Raw genomic sequence first — 27905 nt, 5'->3', positions numbered from 1 at the left:
GTGACTTTGTGCAGGTTTCTTCTCCTTTCTGAACACAAACTCCTGGTCTATAAAAAGGGTGATTTTTCTCCTGAGGTGTTAAAGTGAGTCATAAATGAGGTAATAAAAGTCAAGTACATATAATTTGTATGTGATCTACCTAAATGTTGGCCTATGATCTACCTTTCTTATCTTGTTAATCGAAGGGAAATAATAGTGGAGAAATTCTAGAAACATTTAAATAGGATAAAAATTTATACTGGTTCCCCCCCCACCCATAAAAGGGATTATTTGCGTGATCTGGTCTCCAGATTCTTGCAGAAGCAGCAAGTTTTGTTTATTCCTTAGTTTTGTTTATTTTTGTGTAATTCAGAATTTTAAAATAGTATTAATTCAGTAAAAACATTTGAAAATGGTACTAAATTTTTGCTTTTACCAATTTTGATGTTTTCTAGCTCTAGTTGTAAAGATAATAAAGAGACCTGCCATTATCACCTTCTACCTCACCTCTAGTTCTGGTACTCATACTCTGTTGTTGATTTTAAGATTGTAGATGGATTGACAGGGATTCATCTAATTCATGACAGGAGATGTTATTAAATGCAAGAAAGGGCTTATAAACTGAGATCTGGAAGTTCCCACCTGGTAGAATTAGCAGCATCAGAGGGAGAAACATCTAAGAACCAATTTATAATGTTTACTAAACCAATTGAGTCATGTTGATTCTACATTAGCTATAGGATAAAGGCATATGTAATTTTTTCTTGTTTTAGAAGAAAACTTTTTTATACCTTTCAGAAAAGACAAGGAGAGAAATGACAGCCAAAGGTTCTACAGGAATGGAAGTTCTGCTGTCAACCCTAGAGGTAAATCATGGACAGGCTTTAATTATGTAACTATTAATACCAACAAGCAGAAGGAAAAAATGTATATACAAAGTACAAAATTTTTATCCTAGAGGTAAAGCAAATGAATGGAAATTTTATGTTTTAAATTATCACTTGAAGCAGTGGCAGAAGCATTCTAATATATATTAGGTAAACCTCTAAGTGTATTTCCCTATGATTATAATGTTAACCATACTTTTAATTTTAATATGCCACTTGGTAATAAAAAAGTAAAGCATTAACTGGAAATAAAGCTTTAGTCTAAGATAAATGATTGATATTGGAAATTCTCATTTATTGTATTATTTTAGGTGATAAATATTTGTGATTTAGTTTACTACATATATTGGTTGAATAACTGTATTATGTTTGTAACAATTAAATTTCTATCCCAGTGTGAAATTTTGGGGTGGATCAGAAGGATATATTTAGAATCAGAATTTTAAATTTTATTCAGTGCTATGTTAAAAACAGGGAGTATGTTGTATACCTTAAAAGTACATAGTATTATATGTCAAATTCTATCTCAGTAGAACTGGGAAAAAAAAGACAGAGTTGAATTCATATTTTTTGATAGGAATTACTTCCTATTAAAAATGGTACAAGATGTCATTTTCCCCTAAAGTAATCTGTCAGTTTAACATAATCTCAGTAAAAATACTAAAATCTAAGTCCACTGGGAAAATAATAACAGTAGAAAGGACATTTCTGAAAAAGAAGAGAGAAAGGACTAGCTACACCAAATATCAGAGAACATTGTAAAACTTTAGTAATTCAAATGGGTTAGAAACTGTATGTGAGTCATAGACATAAGTGTAGCAGAATGGAAAGTCCAAAAATAAACTAAGATCACAGGACTATTTATTTATTTATTTATTTATTTATATTTTGTTATGTTAGTCACTGTATAGTACATCATTATTTTTTGATGTAGTGTTCCAAGATTCATTGTTTACAAATAACAGCCAGTGCTCCATGTAATACATGCCCTCCTTAATACCCACCACCAGGCTCACCCATCCCCCTCCCATCCCCTCCCCTCTAAAACCCTCAGTCTGTTTCTCAGAGTCCACAGTCTCTCATGGTTCCTCTTTCCCTTGGATTTCCCTCGGATTTCCCTCCCTTCACTTTTCCTTTTCTTTTCCGGATGTCCTCCATGTTATTCCTTATACTCCACAAGTAAGTGAAACCATACGATAATTGACTTTCTCTGCTTGATTTACTTCACTCAGCATAATCTTCACTCCCATCTATGTTGATGCAAGAGTTCTGTATTCATCCTTTCTGATGGCTGAATTATACTCCATTCTATATATGGACCACATCTTTATCCATTCGTCTGTTGAAGGGCATCTTGGCATAGGGCAATTTAAAACCACTTAAGAAAGGTAGCCTTTCAGATCAGTGAGGAGTAGAGGGATTATTTACTAGGGGGAGCTGGGACAGATGGTAGCCACTTAGAAAATAATAGTGGATCGTTACTTCCTATACCAAAGTAAATTCCATATCAGTAGCAAAGATTTAAGCATGGAAAATATAATACTAGAAGAAGTAATGGGAAAAATTTTTAAATAATCTTAAAACAGGGAAGGCTTTTCTAATACAAACAACCCAGGAGCTCTAAAGGAAAAGATTGTTAAATTCAACTATATTAACAAAAGTACATGAGGAAAAAAACACCATAGACACTTGGCAAACTGAGGAAAAATGTTTCAAATTGTTTAATTTTTTGACATATAAAGAACTTCTATAAATCAGTAAAGAAAAATTAAATCAATAGACTTTGATTTAAATGTGTAGACATTATGGACAGTTCCCAGGAAAAGAAATGCAAATGGCACTTGAGCTTGAACACCATTCCTTGGTTTGTCTGTTTACTCTATCACAATTTATTGAGATCAGCAGGAGTGGGAGGTGGTGAATTATATATGGGAAACTTGTCTGGGTAAGGCCTAGAGATAACAATGCAACTTCCATTTAGGGTCAAATCTGAGCTCAGTCACATGGCCCAAATCTAATTACTGAAGGGCTAGAAAATGTCATTTGGCTGTGTACCCAGGAAGAAGATGAGATCTGTTTGCCAAACACATGCAATATTTTGCTCCAGTCCTCTCTTCTCTTTAACACATGTCTGTCCCTTTCATTCCTCCAAATTCCTCTCTAGTGAGTTGGTGGTGCATGTAATACCCGCAATGCTGAGACAGGGGTTTCTGGTTAATATGTAATCCTCTAACTGGTATGGATGTGGCTTTTTGGTTCTGTTAGTCTATAAGGTCAAATGGTGAAGCAGAGACAACATTCACTCCCTTTTGGAAGGGCAAAGAATAAGGGTCCCATGCCAGTTTACCGATACACAGCACTTCTCAAATTCCTCTGTATAAACATTTAAAATTCCTTTACTTTGGAGGAGAAGTAGTTCCTTAAATAGGTCATAATTCTGCTTTCTCTGGTTTTCTTATCCAGGCATCGCTTTTAATAAAAGAGATGTAACCAAAGTACAGTGTTTAAACATTTTCTCTTTTAGATTGGTTATCCACACCTTTGGACATAGTTGCTCTTCTGCGTTGTTGATGGGAGTGTAAATTACTCCATGAAGGACAATTTAGTAAATATTCATTGAAGTAAATGCCCATATTCTTTGACTCAGAAGTTCTAAGAATTTATCCCATACGGAGATGTACTTGATTCTGTATAAACATGTTAATTTCTTGTTGCAGTTTTTTAGTAGCAAATGATTAAAAAAATCAAATAATCCACTGGTAGGTTACTGGTTTCATAAATAATGGCATAGCCATATGGTTTTCCTTTAGAAAGGGTGAAGAAATGATTTATTGATATATAAAAATATCGATGTATTAAATAGTATCAATAGGGCAATACCATTTAGAGAAATGAATCTGTATATACACATAATTTACATGGATTTCTTTTCTGTGTGCACATTATCTTTGGCTGAATATGCAAGCAACTGATAATGGCATTGCCTTCTGAGAGGGGAGCTAGGTGACTTGAGTAGTCACCATATACACATTGTTGTGCCTTTTACATTTTGATTAATTCATTTGGGTTATCTATTTGGTAGAAGATGGTGAGTTCAAGTGACAAATTAATTCCTCTTGTAATAATGTTGATACTAAGAAAACAATAGCTCAGATGACTTGTAGACATTCTCAGGGGCAAGAAGAAGCTACTGAAGTGTTAAGCGAGAATAGTGCAAGCCCAAATACCTTTGTGCTTAGGAAAGTTGGAAGGGTCATTTGTAAAAATATAGGTAGTTCACAACAGGATCAGAAAAGGTTTGGGAATCATAGATTTACAATGGTTTAATACAGCAAATAAACTATTTATTTCAGAACACGAAAGATCTTCAAACTACACTTAATATCTTAAGCATTCTTGTTGAGCTGGTGTCAGCTGGTAAGTTTTTGTTTCCTTTGGTCTAATTTCTGTTTGTAAGCAGTGATCAACAATATATCGTGTACTTTATTTGGAATTTTCTGATACTCCTATAGAGGCTATTCTGAGTATCAGAATTTGGAAACCGAAATGTCATACTCTTATTTTTGCTTTGTTTGTGATTTGAGGGGTCTTCCAGTATTCCTCAAACCATCAAACCCCATTTTCAGTGCCTTGAATGTAGAATTTTGACATCACTTGTATTTACCCTCATTGCTATGTTCTAACTAAAATACTAAATGAGATAAAAGCAAATTTGATTTTGAGGTGTTTGATTTCAGAAGTCATCATTTGAAATATTTCTTGAATGCTAACAAGTTGTGATGTCTAGTATGCTATGGGAAGATTTGCTGTTTAAGCAATTAAAAACAATTTTTTTTTTTTTTTTTAAGGTGGAGGCCGAAGAGCAAGTTTCTTGGTCACCAAAGGTGGTTCACAAATATTGTTGCAGTTACTCGTGAATGCGAGCAAGGAATCTCCCCCAAATGAGGAGTTGATGGTGCAGATTCATTCTATTCTCGCAAAGATTGGACCTAAAGGTAAGGCTTCCACTTGTGTGTTTATCATAGAACCATTTGTGACATTGATTCTGTTTGCCTTGAAACTTGGTAAATTTTGAAAATCTAAAATAGTACTGCTTTTTCTTGGTCTTAGTCATGGACTGCTTTTACAGCCAACTGGTGACCTGAAAAAATTGATCCTAAATTCATGAGGAATTCTGTTGCATAGGTTGGAAAAAGGGAGAAAGATATCAGAATCACAAGTGTGTCTCAGTGTGTGTGTAGTTTGTATTTGTATGTGTGCAAAGGATACATATTTCATGGATATGGTTGAAGCTGGAAGGAGGAAGTATGGATGGGAATGCTTTGAGGAACATGTAGGTAAAATGTGTTTGCTTTTCATTAGTACTCATATTGGTGTTGCACACTCTCAGTGCTTAAAAAGCTTATGATCTAGTCAGACCAAAAGATATAAAAATTGTAGGACTGATTATCATAATAGTAAGACATGCAAAGTGTTAAAAAACAGAAATTAAGAAAACATGGGATTTGAAATAAGGAGAAAGCTGATTTAGGTTAGGTTAACAGAGAAAGGCATCCTTGGAGTAGAACCCAAGTTCAGTTTATAGTTGTCTAGCTACACAGATTAAAATGATTCTCTAAGCTCTTAGAATAGTGATCATTTAGGAGTTCTCCCAGTGCTTTTGTGGCATACATATGAGATAAATTTTGAAGTGTTTGGTTAAAATGCTTATTCTAAAAAGTGTGTATACAGTTTATGACATTTCATTTCATTCAAAAACTATACATGAATAAATTGTGTGTGTTCATTTTTTTTAAACAGACAAAAAATTTGGAGTGAAAGCTAGAATTAATGGAGCTCTTACTATAACCCTGAATTTGGTCAAACAGAATTTGCAGAATCATCGCTTGGTTTTGCCTTGTCTTCAGCTTTTACGAGTATATTCTGCCAACTGTAAGTATTTTAGAGCATCTTTCAGTTAGCTCAGTGTTGTCAGCTTACGCAAAATGAAAATGTAAAAGTACCTGAACTCCTTAAATCTCTAAAAATTGTAGACAAGAAAAGATAATACGTAATATGACCCTTTGTAACTCCTAATCCCACCACCACGAAAGTGATGTGGAGTAGGAAGGTGAGTTGACAAAATCTTGAGAATTCTCATTTCCTGCGGTTTGTAAAAGCTTGTAGTGAAGGGAATGAGTAGGCAGTCCGTGGAAAGATGTGGAAGAATTGGAGGGTATTGGCAGCTGGAAAAACTGCTGAGCCTGTTTGGATTTTCGCAGATGAGAGGAAAGCTGAGAAGGAAGGTGTATGGAAGATTAGTTACCTGGAGCTAATTATTTATAGGGAAGTAGAAGAACAGAAAAATGAATAGTATAGCATCCTCCGAGGAAGCTGGAGAGAAGAGAGATCACAGAGAGTTTCCCAGCGCAGATATACACTGTCTCTAATATTAGGTCCCAAACCTAGAAGGTATGGATTTTCTTCCTATTCCCTGATTACAGGATTAGGGTGGTTAACAAAACACCTGAAATTGAAATTGTGGAGAGTACATGATATTGCAGAATAATGGCATTCAAAGCAGTAGAGATGGGGGTGTATACATATGTGTGTGTGTGTGTGTATACAAAATTTTATGTATGTCTATGATTATTTATTTATATTTATACTTTGACAGTATGGCTAAAGGTGAGCTCATAGGAAAATAGCTTTGACCACTTAAATAATTAACACTTACGTAATTAAAAAGAAGGAAGTGAATGAATTGGATATCTAACCAAAGAAGTTAGGAAGGGAGCAATAAACACAAGGAAAACAGAGGAATGTAGAGGAAAAAGGAATACATTAGGGAAAAAACCCCAGTTGATTTAAGAAGTAAAATGATTGGATTAAAAATAAAATAATACTGTATTAGTAATATAATGGGACAGATGGTAGCTATGTTTGTGGTGAATATGGCGTAATGTATAAACTTACCAAATCACTAAGTTGCATACCTGAAACTAATGTAACATTTGTGTGTCAACTATACTCAGATAAAATTAAAAACTAAAACAGATAAACCATTGAATACCCCAATTACGGAAAAGGAAGACCGCAGAGAGATAAAATTAGAAAGGATAATAGAAAAATAGATACTGAGGAATTTAAAATCATATAAGACTTTAGCTGACATATTTGGCGGCATCTTACTGAATTTACCATTTGAAGACTAGTAAATGTTTTATCTATGACTTTTAAAATATATTTGTTCAGAGTGAAAATGTTAGGCACATTTTTCTGGTTAGGTAATTGTTTGCATATTCTGTGTAAAACTCTACAGTTGTTAGAGTTTTCTTTTTCCCTATTACAGCTGCTTTAGCCAGGGTCCTCGTCACCCTTCAGCTGGACCACAGCCTGCGACCGTGTCTCTCAAATCTGTCTTCCCCAAAGTGCTGTGACATCTGACCTGTGTATTAAAATGCATGTCTGATTGGTCGGGTCCTTTTGGGCAATTCCATGTAGTTGCAGGAACGAACAACTTCTAGGCTCTGTAATTTGTTTACCTTCTTTTCCCACCTCATCATCCACCAGCTTTTATCTGGTACTGTAAGTTTTAATGTGTAACTTTATACCCATGGTGTTCACTGACTCTGTTCTATTTGCTGTGTTATCCCTGTCTCCAGAGACATGTCCTTACAGCAGCCTCTGTCCTAGCTAGCTCCTCTTCATTGGTACAGAGTGAGCCCAGGCATCAGTTTCTCCAGAGATGCCTTCCGTTTCATTATGGACTTGGGGCTCCATACTGGTGTAACTAAATAGCCTGCAGCACTTAATCTGTTTCGAAAGTAACTTATTAATTATTTGTTTATTTTTGTCACTCTCCTCTAGACTGTATTCTCTGAGGGCCCACACTGTTAGTTTTTGTCTTTGAATCTCCATGACCTGGTATTTAAATTATTGAAGAAATAAATAGAGCATCTTAGAACTCTTACTTTAAAATAGTAACATTTTGGGACGCCTGGGTGGCTCAGTTGGTTAAGCAGCTGCCTTCAGCTCAGGTCATGATCCCAGGGTTCTGAGATTGAGTCCCGTATCAGGCTCCTTGCTCGGCAGGGAGCCTGCTTCTCCCTCTGCCTGCCTCTCTGTCTGTCTGTGCTCACTCGCTCTCTCTCCCTCTGTTTCTGACAAATAAGTAAATTAAAAAAAAAAAAAATATATTAAAATAGTAACATTTTGTTGTTTTACATAACTGCAAGGTAGTAAATAAAGCCAAAACAAAAAAACAATAGTCTTCCCTTCAAGTGACTGGCTAAGGTAGTCTTTATGAGTGACTTGGGTCTGCTAAAGAATTTGTGTATGTTTTCAGCTCTATAGCACCAAGAATACACATTTCTACTTGTTGAGGTTTTAAAATCATTTTGCATCCTTTCCTCTGCCTCCTAGCTGTGAATTCAGTATCCTTAGGGAAAAATGGAGTTGTGGAGCTGCTGTTTAAAATCATTGGACCATTTAGTAAGAAGAATTCGGGTCTCATGAAGTGAGTAAATACTTTGGGTATAAATAGAGGTGTATTTTTTTCTGGGCCTCATCATCTTATCTGTGCAACCAACAGGTTGAATTGTATTATATCTAGGGTCCTTTCTTAGTTCTTAAATACTGATTTTTGTTACGGTAAAGGTTTTCTTCAACGGAGGTGTATCCAAATTAGAAACCTTTAAATTCGTTGACTATAGTGTTTTGGAAATTTAGATGTCAACATTACTAGATAATCTAAGAGGAAAATGATCATTGACAGAGTAGCATTCATTCAGAAACATTTATTGAATGCCTACTATATTCCCTACCCAGGTTTGCAGTCTTTTAATGATGGCATCCTTTATTCTCACAATTATCTGAATGTATTTTAAATTTATACATTTCTTTTTTGTCAAAATAATATCATTCTTTTTCTTTTTTCTTATTTTAAATTATGTATATATATTATAAGGTATACATATTTATTTCTTGGTAGATCTTTCAGCCTCAGAAAATAGAGCAATTTCCAGTTATTTGGTTATATTTAGTATTTTTTTTAAACCATATTAGAAGTCATTTTTTTTTTTTAAAGATTTTATTTATTTATTTGACAGGCAGAGATCACAAGCAGTCAGAGAGGCAGGCAGAGAAAGAGTGGGGTGAGGGGAAGCAGGCTCCCCGCCGAGCAGAGATCCCGATGTGGGGCTTGATCCCAAGACCCTGGGATCACGACCTGAGCCGAAGGCAGAGGCTTTAACCTGCTGAGCCACCCAGGTGCCCCTAGAAATCATTTTAAGAAAATATTTTATTGTGGAATTACTCAAAGATACCTGGAGTTTATATTATATTAGGCTGAAATTATTTTGAATTAGGTTTATTAATCACTTACTTGAAATTAGTAGTTATTAATATTGTCACTTTTGTTTCATTTATTTCCCCTTTATGCTTTTATTTTTCCTGAAGTATTTTAAAGCAAATCCCAGATGTCATTCTCCTATATGAATTTCTATAAAAAAAAATCCAAGATATTTTATCATTTTTTCCCTGAATACTTTAGTATATCACTCTACTAAATAGCAACTTAAAAAATAACTATAATACTAAAATCATACTCAACCAAATTATTAATTTTCTCCCATTGTCTCAAAGTGCCCTTTTATAATGAGTTTGTTTGAATCAGAATCCAAGCAAGGTGCACACATTATTCCTTATCACATTTAGGAAATTTCCAAACCTACACAAAAATAGAATAATTACAGACCTATGCAAAACTAGAAGAGAACTGATGTACCCGCCACCCAGTTTCAGCAGTAACCAACCTTGTGCCATTTTGATCTCCATTTTCCCTTCCCTGTCCTTCCTTTTTTTTTTTTTTTTTGGTGGGGTATTTCAAAGCCATTACATTTGTTCTGTGAATTCTTTGGTATGGTCACTATCAGACACAACTTTTTTCTTTTACTGTCTCTGGACTATTGTTTCTTTGTCCAGCAATATTAATAATCCCTTAATATCATTCCTTAATATTTTCTGGCTGTTTAAGAAATGTCTTCTTTACAGTTGGCTTGTTCCAGTCAGGATCTAAATGAGATCTGTACATTTTATTTGATTGCTATATATTGAAATCTTAAAAAATCTTTAAAAATCAATAACAGTTCCTCTATTTTTGGATTCTGTTTTATTTATTTGCTGAAGGACTTGGGTGATGTCTTATAGATTGTCCCACCATTTTTGATTAAGATGACTGTATCCTGGGGCCCTTTACCATGTATGTATGTCCCTCCAGTTTCCTGTAGGCCAATAGATCGGGAGGCTTGATTAGATTTGGGTTCTTTTTTTTTCCTGGTCAAAAATATTTCATACGTGGTACTAGTACTCTGTTTTGCACCTCTTAAGATCACTGGCTTGAGATGATCCCTCCATTTCTCAACTAATAAGTTAGCAGTATTTCATGACATTGTCTAGATCCATATTTCTTTAGGGGTTGCAAAATAGTGACTTTTCTAATTTTCTCATTCTTTCTACCTCTTTTAGTTGTGACTCTTGTGTGGAAGAACTCACATCACTCTTTGGTTAAATTTTACAAATAAGTTTAGAACATTTCCAGTCTTTTCACTCTTTTGAAATAAAGATCAGGGTGAAGAAAAAAAGTCAAATATTTTAGCTTATATCCTTCTTGAAAATGGGAGCTTATTTGCACATATGTTTATTCATGAAATTTTACTTGGTGGGATGTCTTAACTTTTTACTTATGTAAAGATCATAATTCTGGAACATCTGATGAAATGTAAAAAGCCAAAAAGTGATTATATCACAATTAAGTAAAACCAACTTACAGAATTGGTGTAGTATAGTGAGTGGGCTCTGGAGGTAGGGAGACCTGGATTTCATTGATACCTGGTACGCTACCTAACTTATGCCCTGGTTTCATGTCTATAAATAATATTATTAGCCCCTATAGCAGAAGATTTATGTTAGGTTTTAATGAGATGATTCTTCTAATTAACACAATGCCTATGAATGCAATGTGATCAGTTTAAGTAAGTAATCTAGTAATGTGGATGTGAACTAATTCTAGTTAGGACTAAATGTATAGTTCAGTATTTTAAAATTTATATTCCATTTCTCTCCTTGACCTGTAATGTACTTCTTAATTTGTTTTTTTATCTAGTGGTTACGATCTCATTCTTAAGGTGTATATTAGCCTATTCTAACCAGTTACCAAATCTAGTATAATGTTCCTGGGAGAAAGAGAACATTTCACAAGTGCCATTATAATATACAGTATGGGGATATATCCAAAATTAGGCAGAAATCAATGGGTCTAAACTCCTGAGAAAAGAATAGAGCTATCTGAATTATCCCTTCATTTCTTCCTGTATTTATATTTAAAAAAGAAAAATTTTTTCTTTGTTTTTACCTTAAAAAGAATAAAAGATTCATTGATCAAACATCTGTATCTTGCTCTCTATCATTTTTAATAATCTTAGGGTCTCTCCCTTAATTAAAAAATCTTGACATCTGGAACACTCTTTTTGCTGTTTTTCCTCCCCTAAAACAATGTCCTGTGCTTAGTGGAATAAGATTAGGGTTATTATTTATTATACATATTATTTATGTTTGAAGGATGATGCTGCCCTTGAAGATGTCCTTTCCTTTCCAATTTAGGTTTTGGATTTAAACACTGTTAATCCAGATGGAGGGAATCCAGGAAGTAATGGGTTCTTCTTGAATGTCCCCTTAAGGCTTGACACCCCCCCTGCCCCCCGCAATTTAAAGCAGATACAGCTTTCCTAAGTACCTGGAGCTGAAGCTCTTCTTCCTTCTCTGCTCCCAAATGAATAAGCTACAAGGTGCTTTTTAAGCAGTTGTTGGTTGTATTATTCTGTGTGGGACATAGGAAGATTGGAAAAATATATGAAAAATATATGAGAAAATATAAAATAGTATTATGTATTAACATAATATGGACTGTGTATTTTGATAAATTTGTTATTCTAAAATTCTTCTGTTCCTTTTTATAAATTTGTCCTAGCTTATAAGTGTCAGAGAATTTCAGAAATTTTTTTGTACTGAAGTTTTAAAAAATTTATTTTATTTTATTATTTTTTAAAAAGATTTTATTTATTTGTCAGAGAGAGAAAGAGCGTGCACAAGCAGGCAGAGTGGCAGAGGTGGAGAGAGAAGCAGGCTCCCTGCCGAATAAGGAGCCTGATGCAGGACTCAATCCTAAGACCCTGGAATCATGACCTGAGCCAAAGGCAGTGTCTTAACCAACTGGGCCACTCAGGCGTCCCTAAAAATACATTTTAAATAACATTTTGGCAAAAAAATGTCAAGTGACTTTGCACCAAATTTCATAATTTCTTTTCTTTTTTTTTTTTTAAGATTTTATTTATTCGTTTGACAGAGAGAACACACTAGCAGGGGGATGAGGCCTAGGCACACTAGGCAGAGGGAGAGGGAGAAATAGGTTCCTTGCCAAGCAGGGAGCCCGGGCTGGGGCTTGATCCCAGGACTCTGGGATCACAACCTGAGCCAAGGCAGACACCCAACCGACTGAGCCACCCAGGTGCCCCTTCATAATTTCTTTTAATCTAGTGCAGCTGTAAAATAAGCATGACGAGCTTTGGAGTCAGAAAGAATTGGGTTAACATCCTAGTTTTGCCAGTGTTAAAGAATAACCATCAACCCAAAAACATGTAGTTTAAGGATTAGAAGCTGTCAGAATCACTTTATTTGGTTCAAATACATTTTAAACTACTATCAACCAGGGAGTAAGACTATTTCTAAAAGCACTCTAAGATATTTAAAATTTTGAAAACAGTCTTAACTGTAGGTGGGAAAATCCTGTAAATTCATTGCAACTGATTGCATCCAAGTGATTGTATTTGTTTCCTAGAGCAATCATAGCAAAGTACCTGTACAAATTCGGTGGCTTAAAATTATAGAAATGTGTTGTCTTACAGTTCTGGAGGCTAGAGATCCAAGTTAACCTGTCAGCAGAGCCAGTGCTCTCTCTGGAACCTTTAGGGGGAATCCTTCCTTGCTTCTTTCTGGCTGGTGGTTTGCTGGCAATCTCTGGTGTTTGTTGGCTTGGAGCTGCAGCATTTCAACCTCCACCTCTATGCTCGCATGAGGTTCTCTCCTTGTGTGTCTGTCTTCAGATAGTTTCCTTTTCACCACCAGTCATAATGGATTAATGGCCACGTATTCCAGTATGACTTCATTTTAATTAATTACATCTGCAGTGACCCTCTTTCCAAATAAGGTCACGTTCTGAGGTATTGGGGGTTAGGACTTCAACCTCTCTTTGGCAGAGACTGATATTTCTGATTTTGAAAGTTTCCTTCACAACAGGAGACTTTTATTATTCTTTTTCCATAGCATCTCATTTTTATGGGACCCTAGGCATGTTGTATTTTGAAATCTTTTGTTTCTTTATCCATAAAATGTGCCCGTTCTATGGACCTGGATTGTTTTAAGAATTAAGCTAGGGGGAAAAAAAGAATTAAATTAGAAATTTCATTCAGAGACACCTGGGTGGCTCAGTCGGTTAAGCGTCTGCCTTCAGCTTAGGTCATGGTCCCAGGATCCTGGAATCAAGTCCTGCATTGAGCTCCCTGCTCAGCAGGGAACCTGCTTCTTTCTCTGCCTGCCACCCCCCTGCTTGTGTTCTCTGTCTCTTTATCTAATAAATAAAAATCCTTATAAAAAAATAAACTAGAAAACCTATATGTAAGGTATCTGTAACTATTTCTGGCATTTATCCGATCTTCTCTTCTATTTCTTATTTTGTATTGCTGTTTCACTTGGAAGATCCCTTTAGTTCTGTGTTTAATTTTGACCAATTTCAAAGCTATCCTTATGCTCATGGTTGTAAATCTTAGGTAAATTTTAGTGCATAATTGTAAGGTAATGGAAACTTTCTTACTGATAATTTAGTACCATGAAAAGTCAGTATGTAATTTCATAGTTTTCATTTACTTTTAACTCACCATTACAAGAACTTCACATTGTTTTGGGAAAGTTCCAGGTTTGAATTTGTAATGTTTCTTTAAAGCATATACTTTTATTTTTCTTTTTATGAATGCTATCTTAAATAAAGGTTTGTATAATTGCTTTATTTGTGTCAGTAAACCAAAGCATAGCTGTTAATGACTTGCTCTAGAGGGTAGCATTAATGAGCATTTATTATAAATGAGCACTTACTCTGTGCCTAATTCTAGACAGTCGTTGCAGGTTTTACTGTGAACTAGCATCCATCTTCAGTCTTCTGGTCAATTGTGCTCTTTGCTGTTAAACACTCTGTCATGCTGTGTTTCCAAACACACTAGTGTGTGCGGCTTTTACTTCATTGTTTTTTGTTTTAATTTCTTGAGCAGCTTTTTCATAGGTGTGTATATTTTATCACATTATCTAGTTTGTAAAATTGTTTTTGGAAGAGATAAGTTTTCTAATTTTATACCAACGAAGAACCTGCCATTGTTAGTGTCTAGTAGGCATTCAACAAATGCTTAATGATGAGTGATATGCTTACATTTGACAAAGTGCGTATTTTTATGCAAATTATAGTTGTTGAAATCTCCCTAAAGGTACTGTAATCTGTAGCCTTACATTTTTAGATTTTTAAAGTTACTGAAATTAAGTACCATTTCCTCAGTGACTTATTTTTTTTAAATGTTTGAATTTTAGATTTTCCACAGTGATGTTTTGCACATTTTTAAAGCTAAGTAATGGCAGTTGATTTCACTGTGCATATTGTATATTTATGTTCAGAGAAAATATAAGAACTTTTAAGTTTATGGGTGATTCCTTGTCTTCTAATGGGCAGTAAGAGTTTTTGAGATATTAATTGGGTTCATTATTCTCTTTGGTGCCTTATGGTTGAAAAATGTTAAGGGCTCCTACTTCTCCCCAAACCTCTTAGTTCCAAAATATTTTACATTTGCTACAACCTTGAATATTAGGATTATTGCTTGATAGAGCTAAAATTCTTTAAAGTTAGATAGCTATGAGTGTCTGTAGAATTTTGTAGTTATGAATTTTGTGTTAAAACTTGTTTTTGTTTTAATATTTTATGAATCAGGGCCTCTGATTCTTAATACTGCTATTTTGTGAATTCTGTCAGGGTCAGATACAAGTACAATAATTGATTCTATATATCTAATCTCCTATATAAAGACTTAAACAGTGTTTTTTATTTTTCCTTAAAAATATTTTTTTTGATACTTGCCTGTTAAAATTTCAGTCTTCCTCATACCCAATTTTAACCTGAAGGGAGAGATGCATCAGAGAAACACCATATGTAATTGACTATAATAGGAATGACTTTTGGAATAGATAATAATTATCTGAAAAGACTGTATAAATTTACTATTGTAGATTAATTTTACTAGTTTTGTTGTTGTTTGTGTTTTCTCATATTGACAGGGTTGCTTTAGACACTCTTGCTGCATTGCTAAAATCAAGTAAGTTTTTAAATACTAGAAATACTAGATACTATTTTTCCGAGTATTCTGTCTACTATGTTAAAGAAACTGGAAATGTAGATTTAGTCTGTAGTTACAAAGCTAGCTTGTTATAATTAATGTCAAAGTTTATTTCTGTCTTTTCATATACTTGATTGATACACATCATAGCTAATGTCCTTTACATTTATTGAGCTATAATATAGTACATTTATATAATTTATTCTACATTGATTTCCTTTTTATAAGTTCAGTTATATAAATATAAAGTCCTGTTAATAGAGACAAGTAACATGTAAATCTTATGTAAGTGTCATCTTTTAAAAAATGAAGCTAACATGATATTGGGGATATTTACTATGAAGTATATTGTGAACGACTACTGTATATTGAACACACATGATTGTTATTTAGAAACCACTTATTAGAAGTTTTATTTCTATCAAGTTCAAGTTTCAAGCATTAAAAAATGACTTAATGTAAATTTATAATTTACTAAGTTCATTTAAAAACTAAAGGAACTGTGTTCTTTATCTTTAGAATTGAAGCTTTGGAGTAAATGTGTCTTTTGATATGATTCCTTTGGAGAGCAATTTATCTGTATTATATGTTCTCTCTCTCCAGGGTATTCAGTATCTGTGGTTTAAATATTAACTTTTGTTAGCACTTCCATTCTCATTGGTTGATTAAATTAACATCTTAACCACAGTAATATATAGACCCAAGGATATGATGGCTTTTAATGTTATTTTTCCCAAAAACTGTCTATCAATGGTGAGACCAACTTGCCCTTAAATTTGAATGACCAGAATTGTTCATTTGAATAGTAGCAAATGATTAATTGATTGAAAATCTGGTATTTGGTAAAGTAATGATTTATTACATGCATTAAATTTAAAAAGTCATCTTAGGTATTAGTATTCTATACCAGAGTATATAAAATTCAGTTAAGAGTTTTATCTTTGAAATGAAATGTGTGGGACTCAATTAGATGAGCCATGTAGTTTTATTTTCATGTATGATGTGATAAACTTCAGACCAAGATCAGAGAATAGTACTTGGATTAATTTTAAAAGATGTTTGTAGCCTGGCTTTATTGTGCCCTGACTTTGCGGTTCAAATTGTCATTTAAAGATTAATTTTTAAATTAATATAGGCATATATTTTTGATTTAGAGTAGATTAAAATAGCTATTACAACTGAAGTTACTAATTTTCAGAATCACTGATGACAAAATCACTAAGTTAGTAAAAACTCTAAAACCCTCATAAATTTCAACTATATATAGGAATTGGATAATCTGGTATCATAGTTTTCCTTTTACTCCCTCCTCCTTCAAAGGAGGATGGTGGAAAAACATACCTGTTTCACTTTGTCAGGTAAAAAAAGTAACCGACCAGTAGGATGCGTCTAGTTTATATCAGGTATGTTTTCTTAGGGCACATGGCACTAAATAGAATAAAAATTTAATAATGCAAGATAATGTTTAGTAACACTTGCATATTTTTAAGTGCACTGGGGCATTTTGGAACATTCTCATTCATTGATTTTTTTTTTTTTTAACTGCTTTCTGGGAGGGGGCAATTACTTACTTTAAAAGGTTAAATGAGAAGAGAAAAACAAAAGGATAAATGATGCTACCAAAATATCCCTGAGCAAGTATAAAGCAAAGAACCTCTGTATACGTACACAGTGCAGAGGGACAGGCAGCCTTAGGGCCAACGCTAGAGTATAGATGAGATGCTGCAGTCTAAAGGGGAACCTGAGTTGTCTTTTAACTGGAGAGGGAAGAAGACACATAGGCTGATAGTGAGTTAGGCGTCCTGAGCACAGGAAAAAAGACCCCTTCACTAAACTTTTTAGTTGTGCTCAGTTGCAGATTGCAGATAGCTCTGTTCAACATCTCTTCATTTAGCACCTATGTTTGAGTTATGGGCAAGTTTCTTATTTGACCTTTAATAAGAATTTAAATATTTCACATAAATACCATTTAGGCTCATAGTGTCTTTTAAGAAAATCATAGTCATAACCAGTAAACTGAAGGCTAATATGCTCCAGGTGGTGTAAACGAAGTGTATATTCCTTTAAGATACAGGAAACTGCTGTTAGTTGGAACTGTTGACCAGATTGTGTAAATAGCCACAGCCTTGACCATCTAGCTCTTGTAGACGCAGAAGAGGTTTTAAAGCTTTTATATAAGAAAGCCCCTCTTCCCACCCTGTGAATTTTTTCGAGCTCCCTGAAGTCAGAAGAGGTTTTAAAGCTTTTATATAAGAAAGCCCCTCTTCCCACCCTGTGAATTTTTTCCAGCTCCCTGAAGTCAGAACAGGGTTTCTGAAAGAGCATTAATAGTTTGTTAATCTCTACATCTTTATGTTTTAGGTACATATTAGCAATTTGGAAGCTGTAGTAATTCTTTCAGGTAACTAAAAGTAGCAGAGCCTTCCCTTTACGTTATCTTGTTGCTTATGCCATGAGCCAGGGTAAATTTAGGTTAAGGAGAGTTGGAGTTTCTTTGTAACTAAACAAGCTTGGATGGATTGGTAATCCCCATCAGTTTGTGTTCCTATCATTGGCCCACCAGTGTTGTACGGGCTCAGGAGGTTGCTGTGGTAGGATTTCCCTACGTCCACTTTAGTGAAATCTCCCCTTTTGATTAATAATCTAAAATATTAACACTTTAATAAAACATCAGATTTGTGGATTTCTGTTAATTCTACCCCAGTAAAACCAACCATTTACAAAAGAAACCTCTTTAATCTAGTTTTTATTGCATTAGATAATTAATGACCAGAAAACAGTAAAGTGGTTCTTACATTTCATTTACTAAAAGTTTTATAAGTATTTTTAACTTAGTGTTATTATGGCATGGATATTTATATAATTGTGGAGGTAATCAAAGCATTTGATTTTAGTGGAAATATATATAGTTTGTAATGGAAGCTACAGTTCAATAGAGTTAATTTCAGTGGAAACAAGGTTTATAATAGAAGTTACAACAATGGTAATGTAGTTTGCCATCTGGGACTTTTCATTTATTTTGTCAGAGGAAAAAATATTTAAATATGTGTCTGCTATGTATATTTTTTTGAAAAAAATGGTAACTCATTACAGTATTGTGATAATTTAAATTTAATTTATTCTACCATTTTCTCTTGTCATTTAAAAAATGTTCTTTCTCAATTTTCTTTTGTTAAAGAAACAAACGCCAGAAGAGCTGTAGACAGAGGATATGTCCAGGTCCTTTTAACAATTTATGTAGATTGGCACCGCCATGATAACCGGCATAGAAACATGCTCATTCGGAAAGGAATTTTACAGAGTTTAAAAAGTGTTACAAACATCAAGTTGGGAAGGAAAGCATTTATAGATGCCAATGGCATGAAAATTCTGTATAACACTTCACAAGTGAGTTCTTAATTTTCTTCCTATTATTGTGGTTATGTGTTAATGATATTATTTGGTTCTTAAGAAAACTTAGTATTTCTTATAAATACTCAAAAAAGTCTGATAAATATATTTAAGAAAAAAATCTGAAAACCAAAAGGCATAATAAACCTTTCACACGTGACCTCCTCAGACTGAGTTGGAGAAAGGGCTCCGTGCATATCTCTGCAATATGAGATTTTAAGTGAAAGGGGGATGTATAAATCCATCCAGTGGGCAGGAGGGGAATCTGTATAGCCATGTTTTCTAAGATGTGCAGTTGGCTGTACTCAGTTTTACATGTTCCCCTCTTAAGATATTTATGGGTCCTTTACAACTGCAGTGTAAGGCAGTTCTCTTGTTTGGGAACATTGTCAGGGTCTTCTTTTTGGATAGAGCATTTTTACACAGAGAAAGTACAAGAGTGAAACCTGAAGTTAGGAATTTTAGTTCTGCCGGCCATCTTAATAATAAACCTTCTTAACAGTATCTTTAGCAAGGAGACTGTCAGCCCTGGACAATGGGGATGTTACAATGCAACCATTTTGTTTTTAGAAGGTTATAATTATTGGAAGGAAATCTGTCTTTTTAAAACTGCAGCCACTCATCTTAGTTGTGCCCTCCTGGTCTTACACACAACAGTCTCTTTTTACATGGTACCTGAAAACACAATTGATGTTTACCTTAATCTTTTTCTTTTCTAGATCAATCATATGTACTTGTTTTTACTATTCCTAATGTAGGCAGTCATGGATAATTGATATATCAGGAAGAGTTGGGTGACCTTGTTTATGCCACTTAAGTCATTTCTGAGCCTTAGTTTCTCATCTGTTCTGACAGGTCAGATGTGAAAGTTTGTATTGAAAATTTTATGGGATATGAAAATGCTATCTAAATGCCAGTTGTCAATAATAATAAAAATTATAGTGTTGTATGTTACAAGTTCAAATCCCCTGTCTATTAGCCCTTGTCAAGATTGGATACCAGGACAGCATATTAAACTCTTTGCACTTAAAATCATGCTATTCAGACTATTTTTTATAAGTTGAAGAGTTAGCTTATTAAAGGTGCTATATGATAACTGATACAGTTCTGAGAAAAGCTCAGCCAGTGCACATTCCTTATTTCTTATTCCTTTCTTACTGTCTTTTTTAGTTAATGTTTTTTTTCGTCTTCCCTTAAATTAAAAAGAATTTTTATTTTGTGCCTTGGCTTGCTAACTGCCTTGTAGGTCACTCATAGATACTACTTAGCATAGTAGTCCCCCCTTATCTGTGGGGAATACGGTCCAAGATCCCTTGGATCTTAGATGCCTGAAGCCTTGGATGGTACTTCGCCTCATATATTCAATGTGTGTTTTCTTAAACACACATATCTGTGACCAAGTTTGATTTATTAATGAGGCTCAGTAACAGATTAACAACTAACAGTAAAACAGAACAACTGTAACAGTATACTGTCATTAAAGTTAAGTGAATGTGGTCCCTCTCTCCCAAAATATCTTATTGTACTGTACTCATCCTTACAGTGATTATGTGAGAAGATAAAATGTCTGTGATGAGATGAAGTGAGGTGAAATGCTGTAGGTATGTTGTGTTGTAGCATTAGGGCTAGTATTGACCTGAGGTCATAAGGAAGATCATCAGTGCTGGGCCACAGTTGACCATGGGTAACTGAAACCAGGGACAAAGCAGGTCTCATAGACTTTGGTGACTTCGGGGACCAAAGATGGTACTGTTTTCTGCTTAAAGTATTTTAGGAAGAGTATTAACATATTTGCCATATGAAGTTCTTACTTATGAAGAGATACTTCTGAATTATCAGAGGTATTTTATAATCATATTACATTAAAATAGAGGTTTTTGTGGTATTTGTCTCTTGAAAATTATTGATGTATTACTTTATGAAATAAAGTTGATTCAGTTATTCACCAAGGGCATAATATCTTTTATCTTTTTTTTCTTTTTCTTAAAAAACAGGAATGTTTGGCAGTCAGGACCCTTGATCCCCTTGTCAACACCTCTAGTCTGATAATGAGGAAGTGTTTTCCTAAAAATCGCCTGCCACTCCCAACGATTAAAAGTTCTTTCCATTTCCAGCTGCCAGTTATTCCTGTGACTGGGCCTGTGGCCCAGCTCTACAGTTTACCGCCAGAAGGTAAGACCGTATGTTTCCCGCTGGCTTTCAGTGGTCTTGGAATTGTGTGACTGTTGACTTTTTTTCCTCATTTCTAGTTCTTCAGCAAAAGAAGGCACATTAATAAGCACAAGAAAATTTCACATTATATTTTAGTTAAATATTTCTTCAAATATAAGAAATTGAGATCTGATAATTAAGGGCAATAGTATAGAATGTGTTATATTTATGTAAATTTGAATTTGAAAAAATTTAAGCATTACATAGGAACATTATTTCATAGTTTACATAAATTTTCAAAGGATAAGAGTGTAAACATTAAATATTTAGGTAATTATATTTGGGCTTACATTTATAACTTTCTGGTGAACTTCATTTTTTTTCAAGTTAAGAATACCTAGTGACCAAAAATATGATTTTTTATTTTTTCAAAAATTTTTATTTATTTATTTATTTGATAGAGGTCACAAGTATGCAGAGAGGCAGGCAGAGAAAGAGGGGGAATCAGGCTCCCTGCTGAGCAGAGAGCCCAATGCAGGGCTCGATCCCAGGACCCTGGGATCATGACCTGAGCTGAAGGCAGAGGCTTTAACCCACTGAGCCACCCAGGCACCCCCAAAAATATGATTTAAAAAAAAAAATCTTATTGATTGAAGAAGGGAAGTGCAGAGCCTAGAGATTGACGCAGGGCTCAATCTTAGGACCTTGAGGTCACAACCTCAGTCAAAACCAGGAGTCAGTGGCTTAAATGTCTTTGCCACCCAGGTGCCCCTGCACTCATTTTTTATTATAAAATAATTCATCTCTCTTCATAGAGTTTCTACATATTCCCATGAAATTTCTGTGGCAAGAAAGAACTTAACAGATGACTCACTGATTAAAAAATTGAAAAGAGAAGGTAATATGTACTTTAAGAAGTGTAAAAAAATTACTAGTCCAAATTAACAGAGTAATTTCTATCTACTGCAGTAAGGTTCAGCTATTTAAATAATACTTAAAAATTTTACAATTTCTATTATCAGGATTAGTTTCCTTATGTAAATTCATAGTTGTCCTAAGAAAAAGTTTTAATATTAGTGCATATGGTTCACAGCAGTGTTTTCTAATGATTCAGAATTTGCATATAAATATGCACAGTATTATAATGCTTGGGAAAAGGGAAGGTGAAAATAGAAAACCACTTACCAATATTTTTCTTTTTTTAAAAAATTTTTAAATTTTTTATTTTTTTATTATTATGTTCAATTAGCCAGCATATAGTATGTCATTAGTTTTTGATGTCCTGTTCAGCAATTCATTAGATGCATATAATACCCAGTGCTCATCACCTCATGTGCCCTCCTTAATACCAATCATCTGGTTATCCCATTCCCCCACCCTCCTCCCTTCTGTAACCCTCAGTTTGGTTCCCAGGGTCCAGAGTCTCTCAGGATTTGTCTACCTCCCTGATTTCTTCCCATTTAGTTTTCCCTCCCTTTCCTGTTGTTTACCATGCTGTTCCTTATGATTCATGTATGAGTGAAACTGTATGATAATTGTCTTTCTCTGCTTGACTTATTTTACTTAGCATAATCTCCTCCAGTTCCATCCAAGTCAGTGCAAATGGTGGGTATTCATCCCTTCTGATGGCTGAGTAATATCCCATTGTATATATGGACCACATCTTCTTTATCCATTCATCTGTTGAAGGACATCTTGGCTCCTTCCAAAGTTTGTCTGTCGTGGACATTGCTGCTATGAACATTGGGCTGCATGTGCCACTATGCCTTCTTTTCACTATGTCTGTATCTTTGGGGTAAATCCCTAGTAGTGTCTTGGGGAACCTCCATACTATTTTCCAGAGTGGGTGTACTATCTTGCATTCCCACTAACAGTGTAAGAAGGTTCAGATACCTCTCCAAAGAAAACATACAAATGGCTAACAGACACATGAAAAAATGTTCAACATCACTAGCCATCAGAAAAATACAAATCAAAACCACAATGAGATATCACCTTATGCCAGTAGAATGGCAAAAATTAACAACACAGGAAACCAAAATATTATGGTTTATGCTTAACAAAACTTGCATGTGACTTACCTAAATAAAAATAATGAAATTATCAGAAGTTGGCTGTTTGCCATTTCAGTACAATATTGGGAACATAGTAAAAGAAGAAAGAGTTGAAATTTTAGTATGGGGAAAAGTAGAATTTTGGGAGGTAAGATCTAGTTAAATGGAAGAGAATATAGTCTAGACTGTTATTACAATTTCTAAAGTATTTTCTCATCAGTTGATAAATATTTTGCAAGAAAAATGGAAAGTTTTTTATATTTGTCTTTAAAAGTAATTACTTGAAATAAGTGATGTAAGAGAATTTTCAGGTAATTATAATTAGTTTTATTATCCTTGATACAGATTTATTAGTAGTATATATCACAGAGTACACTGTTATGATTTTATTTTAAAAATATTTTATTATTAAAGTACAGCTTTAGTCTATGTAAAATACCAAAATGGATTATTCAGAAACTTCTTTAAAGGGTTTTAAAAGTCTACAACTCAGTCTGAAACTTGAGTAAGATAGTGAAGTGAAAACTGTGGTCTAGTTTCTCTTTCCGATTGATATAAAATTACCCACAGACGTTAAGAATAGGGGAAAGTCTGTACCAGAAGTGAGAACAAGGTAAAAGAAACATTCTCATGAACCACACGTAGAACATGCACCGTACATGGTGGAGGTATGGATGTATTGAAGGGCACCAGTTCTCTGCTCTCCCTTCTTGAATGCAGTTATGTATGTCTCCAAGTTGAGGCACCAGTAACACCTAAGTCGGGTGGACAGTCAGGGAGCAGTTGGGAGTCCCTTTCTCTCCTGTATCTCAGTGTAGGATTATGGGGGTTTAAGCGGTGGTTGTAACTGGTAGAAAGCCAGCGAGAGTTCTATATGATACAGCTGGTGATAATACAGGAGGGAGATAGGATATAGGATCTTCCTATAGTGTTCTTTATTCAGTGTACAGAATAATCACATAGGTAGAGGAAGCTGACTTCTTCTAGTGCAGTGAATTCACCAAACATGAGGGAATAAATGACAGAGAGATAATATTTTTCTGAGGGCTACTTTCCTGTCTCATTTCAGATTAATGGTTCACTAAATTAGAAAGGGAGATTTACACTGATGGTCAAGACTTCATGGTTAAGATGTGAGAGGAAGGTTTTGACAGCAACTGTGTAGACACAAGGAAAATATCCTCTTTCTGTTCACTGTTACTTTTTCATATATCAGACTTCATTACATTTCTCAAAGTTTTCGTTATTTTTTACCTTCCTCAGCTAGAATATAAGTTCTGTGAGGATAGAACTGTTTTTTTTTAATCCTTCATTGTACACAGTTAGTGTACACTTAACATTTATTATTGAAGGAATTGACCTAACCTCAAGACTTATTCTCTAGAACGTTAAATGCCAAAAGATAGTGAAGCAGCATCTAACAGAGGTTTGGAGGAAAGAGTCCGGATTCTAGATTTCTGAACACTTGCGTTGCCATCCATATGTGAAGGTGACATATTCTTAGGCCTGTAAGGGTATGGGAGTAGAATACCCAGGTACCCTTTCTGAAGTAATAACATGAAATATTACTCGTCTGGCCAATGATGAATTAGGATGACAAGAATAGAGACAATATGGTAGCAGAATCATTGTATTAAACAGTACAAATTGTTAATTATCTAATACTAAATAATTGTAATACTATTTTGAAATACATCAACCAACTCTTGGCCAAGGATACATAATACACAGCTATAACAAACTGGGGTTTTTACATAAACTAAAATTTTTATTTTTTATATTATATATAATTTATATTACTTATATTGATAGAGTTCTTGTTCTTAGGAATATTACACTATTTTTGCATTTGTAAAAGAATTATAGGAATAATGGTTCATATATGCATTTTAAAATGTAAAAGTATGTCCGAAACCGAGATCTGTAGCCCGGGATCTATTGAGCCATAGGAATCCATGAATAGACTTCAAAGACTACAAACACTTTGAAATTCTCTATAAAATTATGTATTTTTTTTCTTTTGGGAAAAATTTTTTCAGGGTAACTTATTGACAAGGTCAGGCAATCCAGGTGCTGCTATACAGCTGTTCTTGCCCAGTTCAGACCTTAATTCACAGCTTTTATGGAGCAAGGGGCAGTTGTTGTGAAATGAAAGAGTAATTATCTCAAGTGGTGCTATCTATATATGCGCCAGAGGATCTCTCCTTGGTATCCAAAGTGGTGTCATCTGTGCACCGCTTCAAGGAAGATCAGAATAGGCCTTCATGCTTTATGGCCAGGGCATAACTGGGCCCCAAGGGAGATCGCTGCTTGGACATGAACAAGATGGACGGCCGGAGATGGAGTCCATGTTATTAGCACTCTACACAGACCATAATTTCTGGCAAACCTAGATACAGAAATCCATAGCAAAGTAACAACAAACTGATTTTAGCAACAAATTAAAAGGATAATATACCATTATCAAGTGGAAATTGGGATACGAGGACATTTCAACATCAACAAATCAAAATGTGATAAACCACATTAACAACGAAGGATGAGGGGTCATATGATCATCTTGATAGATGCAGAAAAAACATTTGACAAAATTCAAAATCCTTTTATGATAAAAATTCTAAACAAATTATGTACAGAAGGAATGTTCTTCATCATAATAAAGACCGTATATGATAAATCCGTAGCTAACATTGTGCTCATTGATATAAAGTTAGAAGCTTTTTGCATAAGATCAGGAAGAAGACAGAGTTTTCCTCTCTTACCATTTCTATTCAACACAGTACTAGATATTCTAGCTATAATAATTAGGCTGGGAAAAGAAATAAAAGGCATCCAAATCAGAAAGGAAGAAATAAAATCATCTGTTGGCAGATGACATGATCTTATATATATGAAACCTTAAAATCTCTACCAAAATACTGTTAGAGCTAATAAACAAGTTCGGTAAAGTTGCAGGATATAAAATCAAATATATAAACATCAGTTGTGTTTCTATACAATTACAGTAAAATATCTGAAAGAGAAATTTAGTAACCCTATGTACAAATAACATTAAAAACAAAATAGGAATAAATTTACCAAGGAGCTGAAGACCTGTACATTGAAAACTATAAAACATTGATGAAAGAGATTGAAGAGGACACAAATAAATGGGAAAGATACCCTCTGTTTTTGGATTGGAAGAATTAATGTTGTGAAAATGCCCATATTGCCCAAAGTGGTCTATAGATTTAAAGTAATCCCTTTGAAATTGTAATGGCAGTTTTGACAGAAATAGAAAAAACTATGTTCAAATTAATGAAATTACAAAAGACCCCCAGTAGCCAGAGAAATCCTGGGAAAGAAGAACAAAGCTAGACATCACAGTTCTGGATTTCAAACCATTACAAAGTCATAGTAACCAAACAGTATGGTACTCAAAGCAGGTACATAGACCTATAGTGGAATGGAATAGAGAGCCCAGACAAACCCATGAATATGTGGTCAGCTAATTTTTGATTAAAGGCACTAAGAATACACAGTAGGGAAAGGACATTGTTTTCAATAAATTGTATCAGGAAAGCTAGATATCCACATGCAAAAGAATGAAATTGGATCCCTGTCTTATATTATTCACAAAAAATTACCTTGAAATGGATCAAAACATAAGTATAAGACCTGAAACTGTAAGACTCCTGGAAGAAAACTTGGGGATTATTTTTGACAATGATTTCTTGAATAAGATACCAAAAGCACAAGCAGTGGAAGCTGAAATAAACAAGTAGAGCTATTACAAACCAAAGAGATTCTGCACAGCCCAGGAAACAAATAAATTGAAACAGCAATTTCAATTTATTGCCCTACAGAATGGAAGAAGATATTGCAAAACATTTATCTGGGAATGGGCTACTGTCTAATACACACACACACACACACACACACACACGTATGTGTGCCTATATATATATATATATATTTATGGGCTCAGCTGAAGAGTATAAAAGCAAGTAATTCAATTAAAAATTCGGCAGACCTGAATAAATATTTTCCCAAAGAAGACCTACAAATGGCCAATAGTGCATGAAGAAGTGCTCAGCATCATTAATCATCAGGGAAATGGAAATAAAAACCACAGTAAGGTATCACTTCACACCTGTTAGAATAGTTGCTACCCAAGACAAGACATAGGAACTATTTGCTAGGTTCTAAAGAAAATGAACTCTTTAATACTGTTGGTGGGGATGTAAAATGGTACAGCTAATCTGGAAAACAGCATGGAGGTTCCTCAAAAAAATTAAAAATAGAACTACCTATGATCTAGCGGTCCTCCTGCATATATATCCAAGGGAATTAAAATCATTATCTTAAAGACAGATCTGTACACCCATCTTCCCTGTGATATTCTGTACAACTAACCAAGGTTTGGAAATAACCGTAATGTCCTTTGATGGATAAATGGATAAAGGATATGAATATTATTCAGATAATATAAAGGAAGGAAATCTTGCCATTTGCAGCAACATGGATGAACCTGGAGGGCAGTGGAATATGCCAGACAGAAAGGCAAATACTGTATGGTATCACTTACATGCAGAATCTTTAAAAACAAACAAAAAAAACAAGATTTCGTAGAAATAGAGAATAGAATGTTGGATTCCAGGGGTCAGGAGTGTGGTAAATGGGGTGCTGGGATCAAAGGGTACAGATTTTCAGTCTAAGAAGATTAAGTTCTGAGGATCTAATGTACAGCAAGCATGGTGACTGTAACTACAGTCATATGATATTGCATATTTGGACATTTCCCAGAGGAGCTCTTGCACATGCACGCACACACACACACAGTAACAATGTTAATTATGTGAGGTGATGGATGTGTTAATTATCTTCATCTTGGTAATCGTTTTACCATGTGTATTTGTATCAGATCATCACATTTGTACACCTTAATATATACGGTTAATATTTGTTATTTCTTCAAATAACAAAAGTCAAATAGTTTA

The 27905-nt window shown here is 34.4% G+C and overlaps 1 protein-coding gene across 4 annotated transcripts in view; it reads left to right on the top strand.

Moving 5' to 3' along the window:
* AGTPBP1 (ATP/GTP binding carboxypeptidase 1) overlaps positions 1-27905 on the top strand; it is a 159665-nt gene that overhangs the window by 47736 nt on the left and 84024 nt on the right. For all 4 annotated transcript variants that reach the window (XM_045086080.1, XM_045086081.1, XM_045086082.1 and 1 more), the window contains exons 4-11: positions 778-845; positions 4220-4283; positions 4715-4861; positions 5667-5798; positions 8271-8364; positions 15273-15310; positions 18510-18718; positions 20716-20893. In XM_045086080.1, the coding sequence (XP_044942015.1) occupies positions 778-845; positions 4220-4283; positions 4715-4861; positions 5667-5798; positions 8271-8364; positions 15273-15310; positions 18510-18718; positions 20716-20893 (930 nt within the window). The remainder of the gene's footprint in view (positions 1-777; positions 846-4219; positions 4284-4714; positions 4862-5666; positions 5799-8270; positions 8365-15272; positions 15311-18509; positions 18719-20715; positions 20894-27905) is intronic.

Source organism: Mustela putorius, unplaced genomic scaffold (assembly GCF_011764305.1).
Source record: "Mustela putorius furo isolate JIRA1106 unplaced genomic scaffold, ASM1176430v1.1 tig00000876_pilon_pilon_pilon, whole genome shotgun sequence".
In the NCBI taxonomy this organism is placed as follows: Eukaryota; Metazoa; Chordata; class Mammalia; order Carnivora; family Mustelidae; genus Mustela; species Mustela putorius.
The sequence above is the reverse complement of the archived record's forward strand: the minus strand, read 5'-3'. Positions and strand labels throughout refer to the sequence as shown.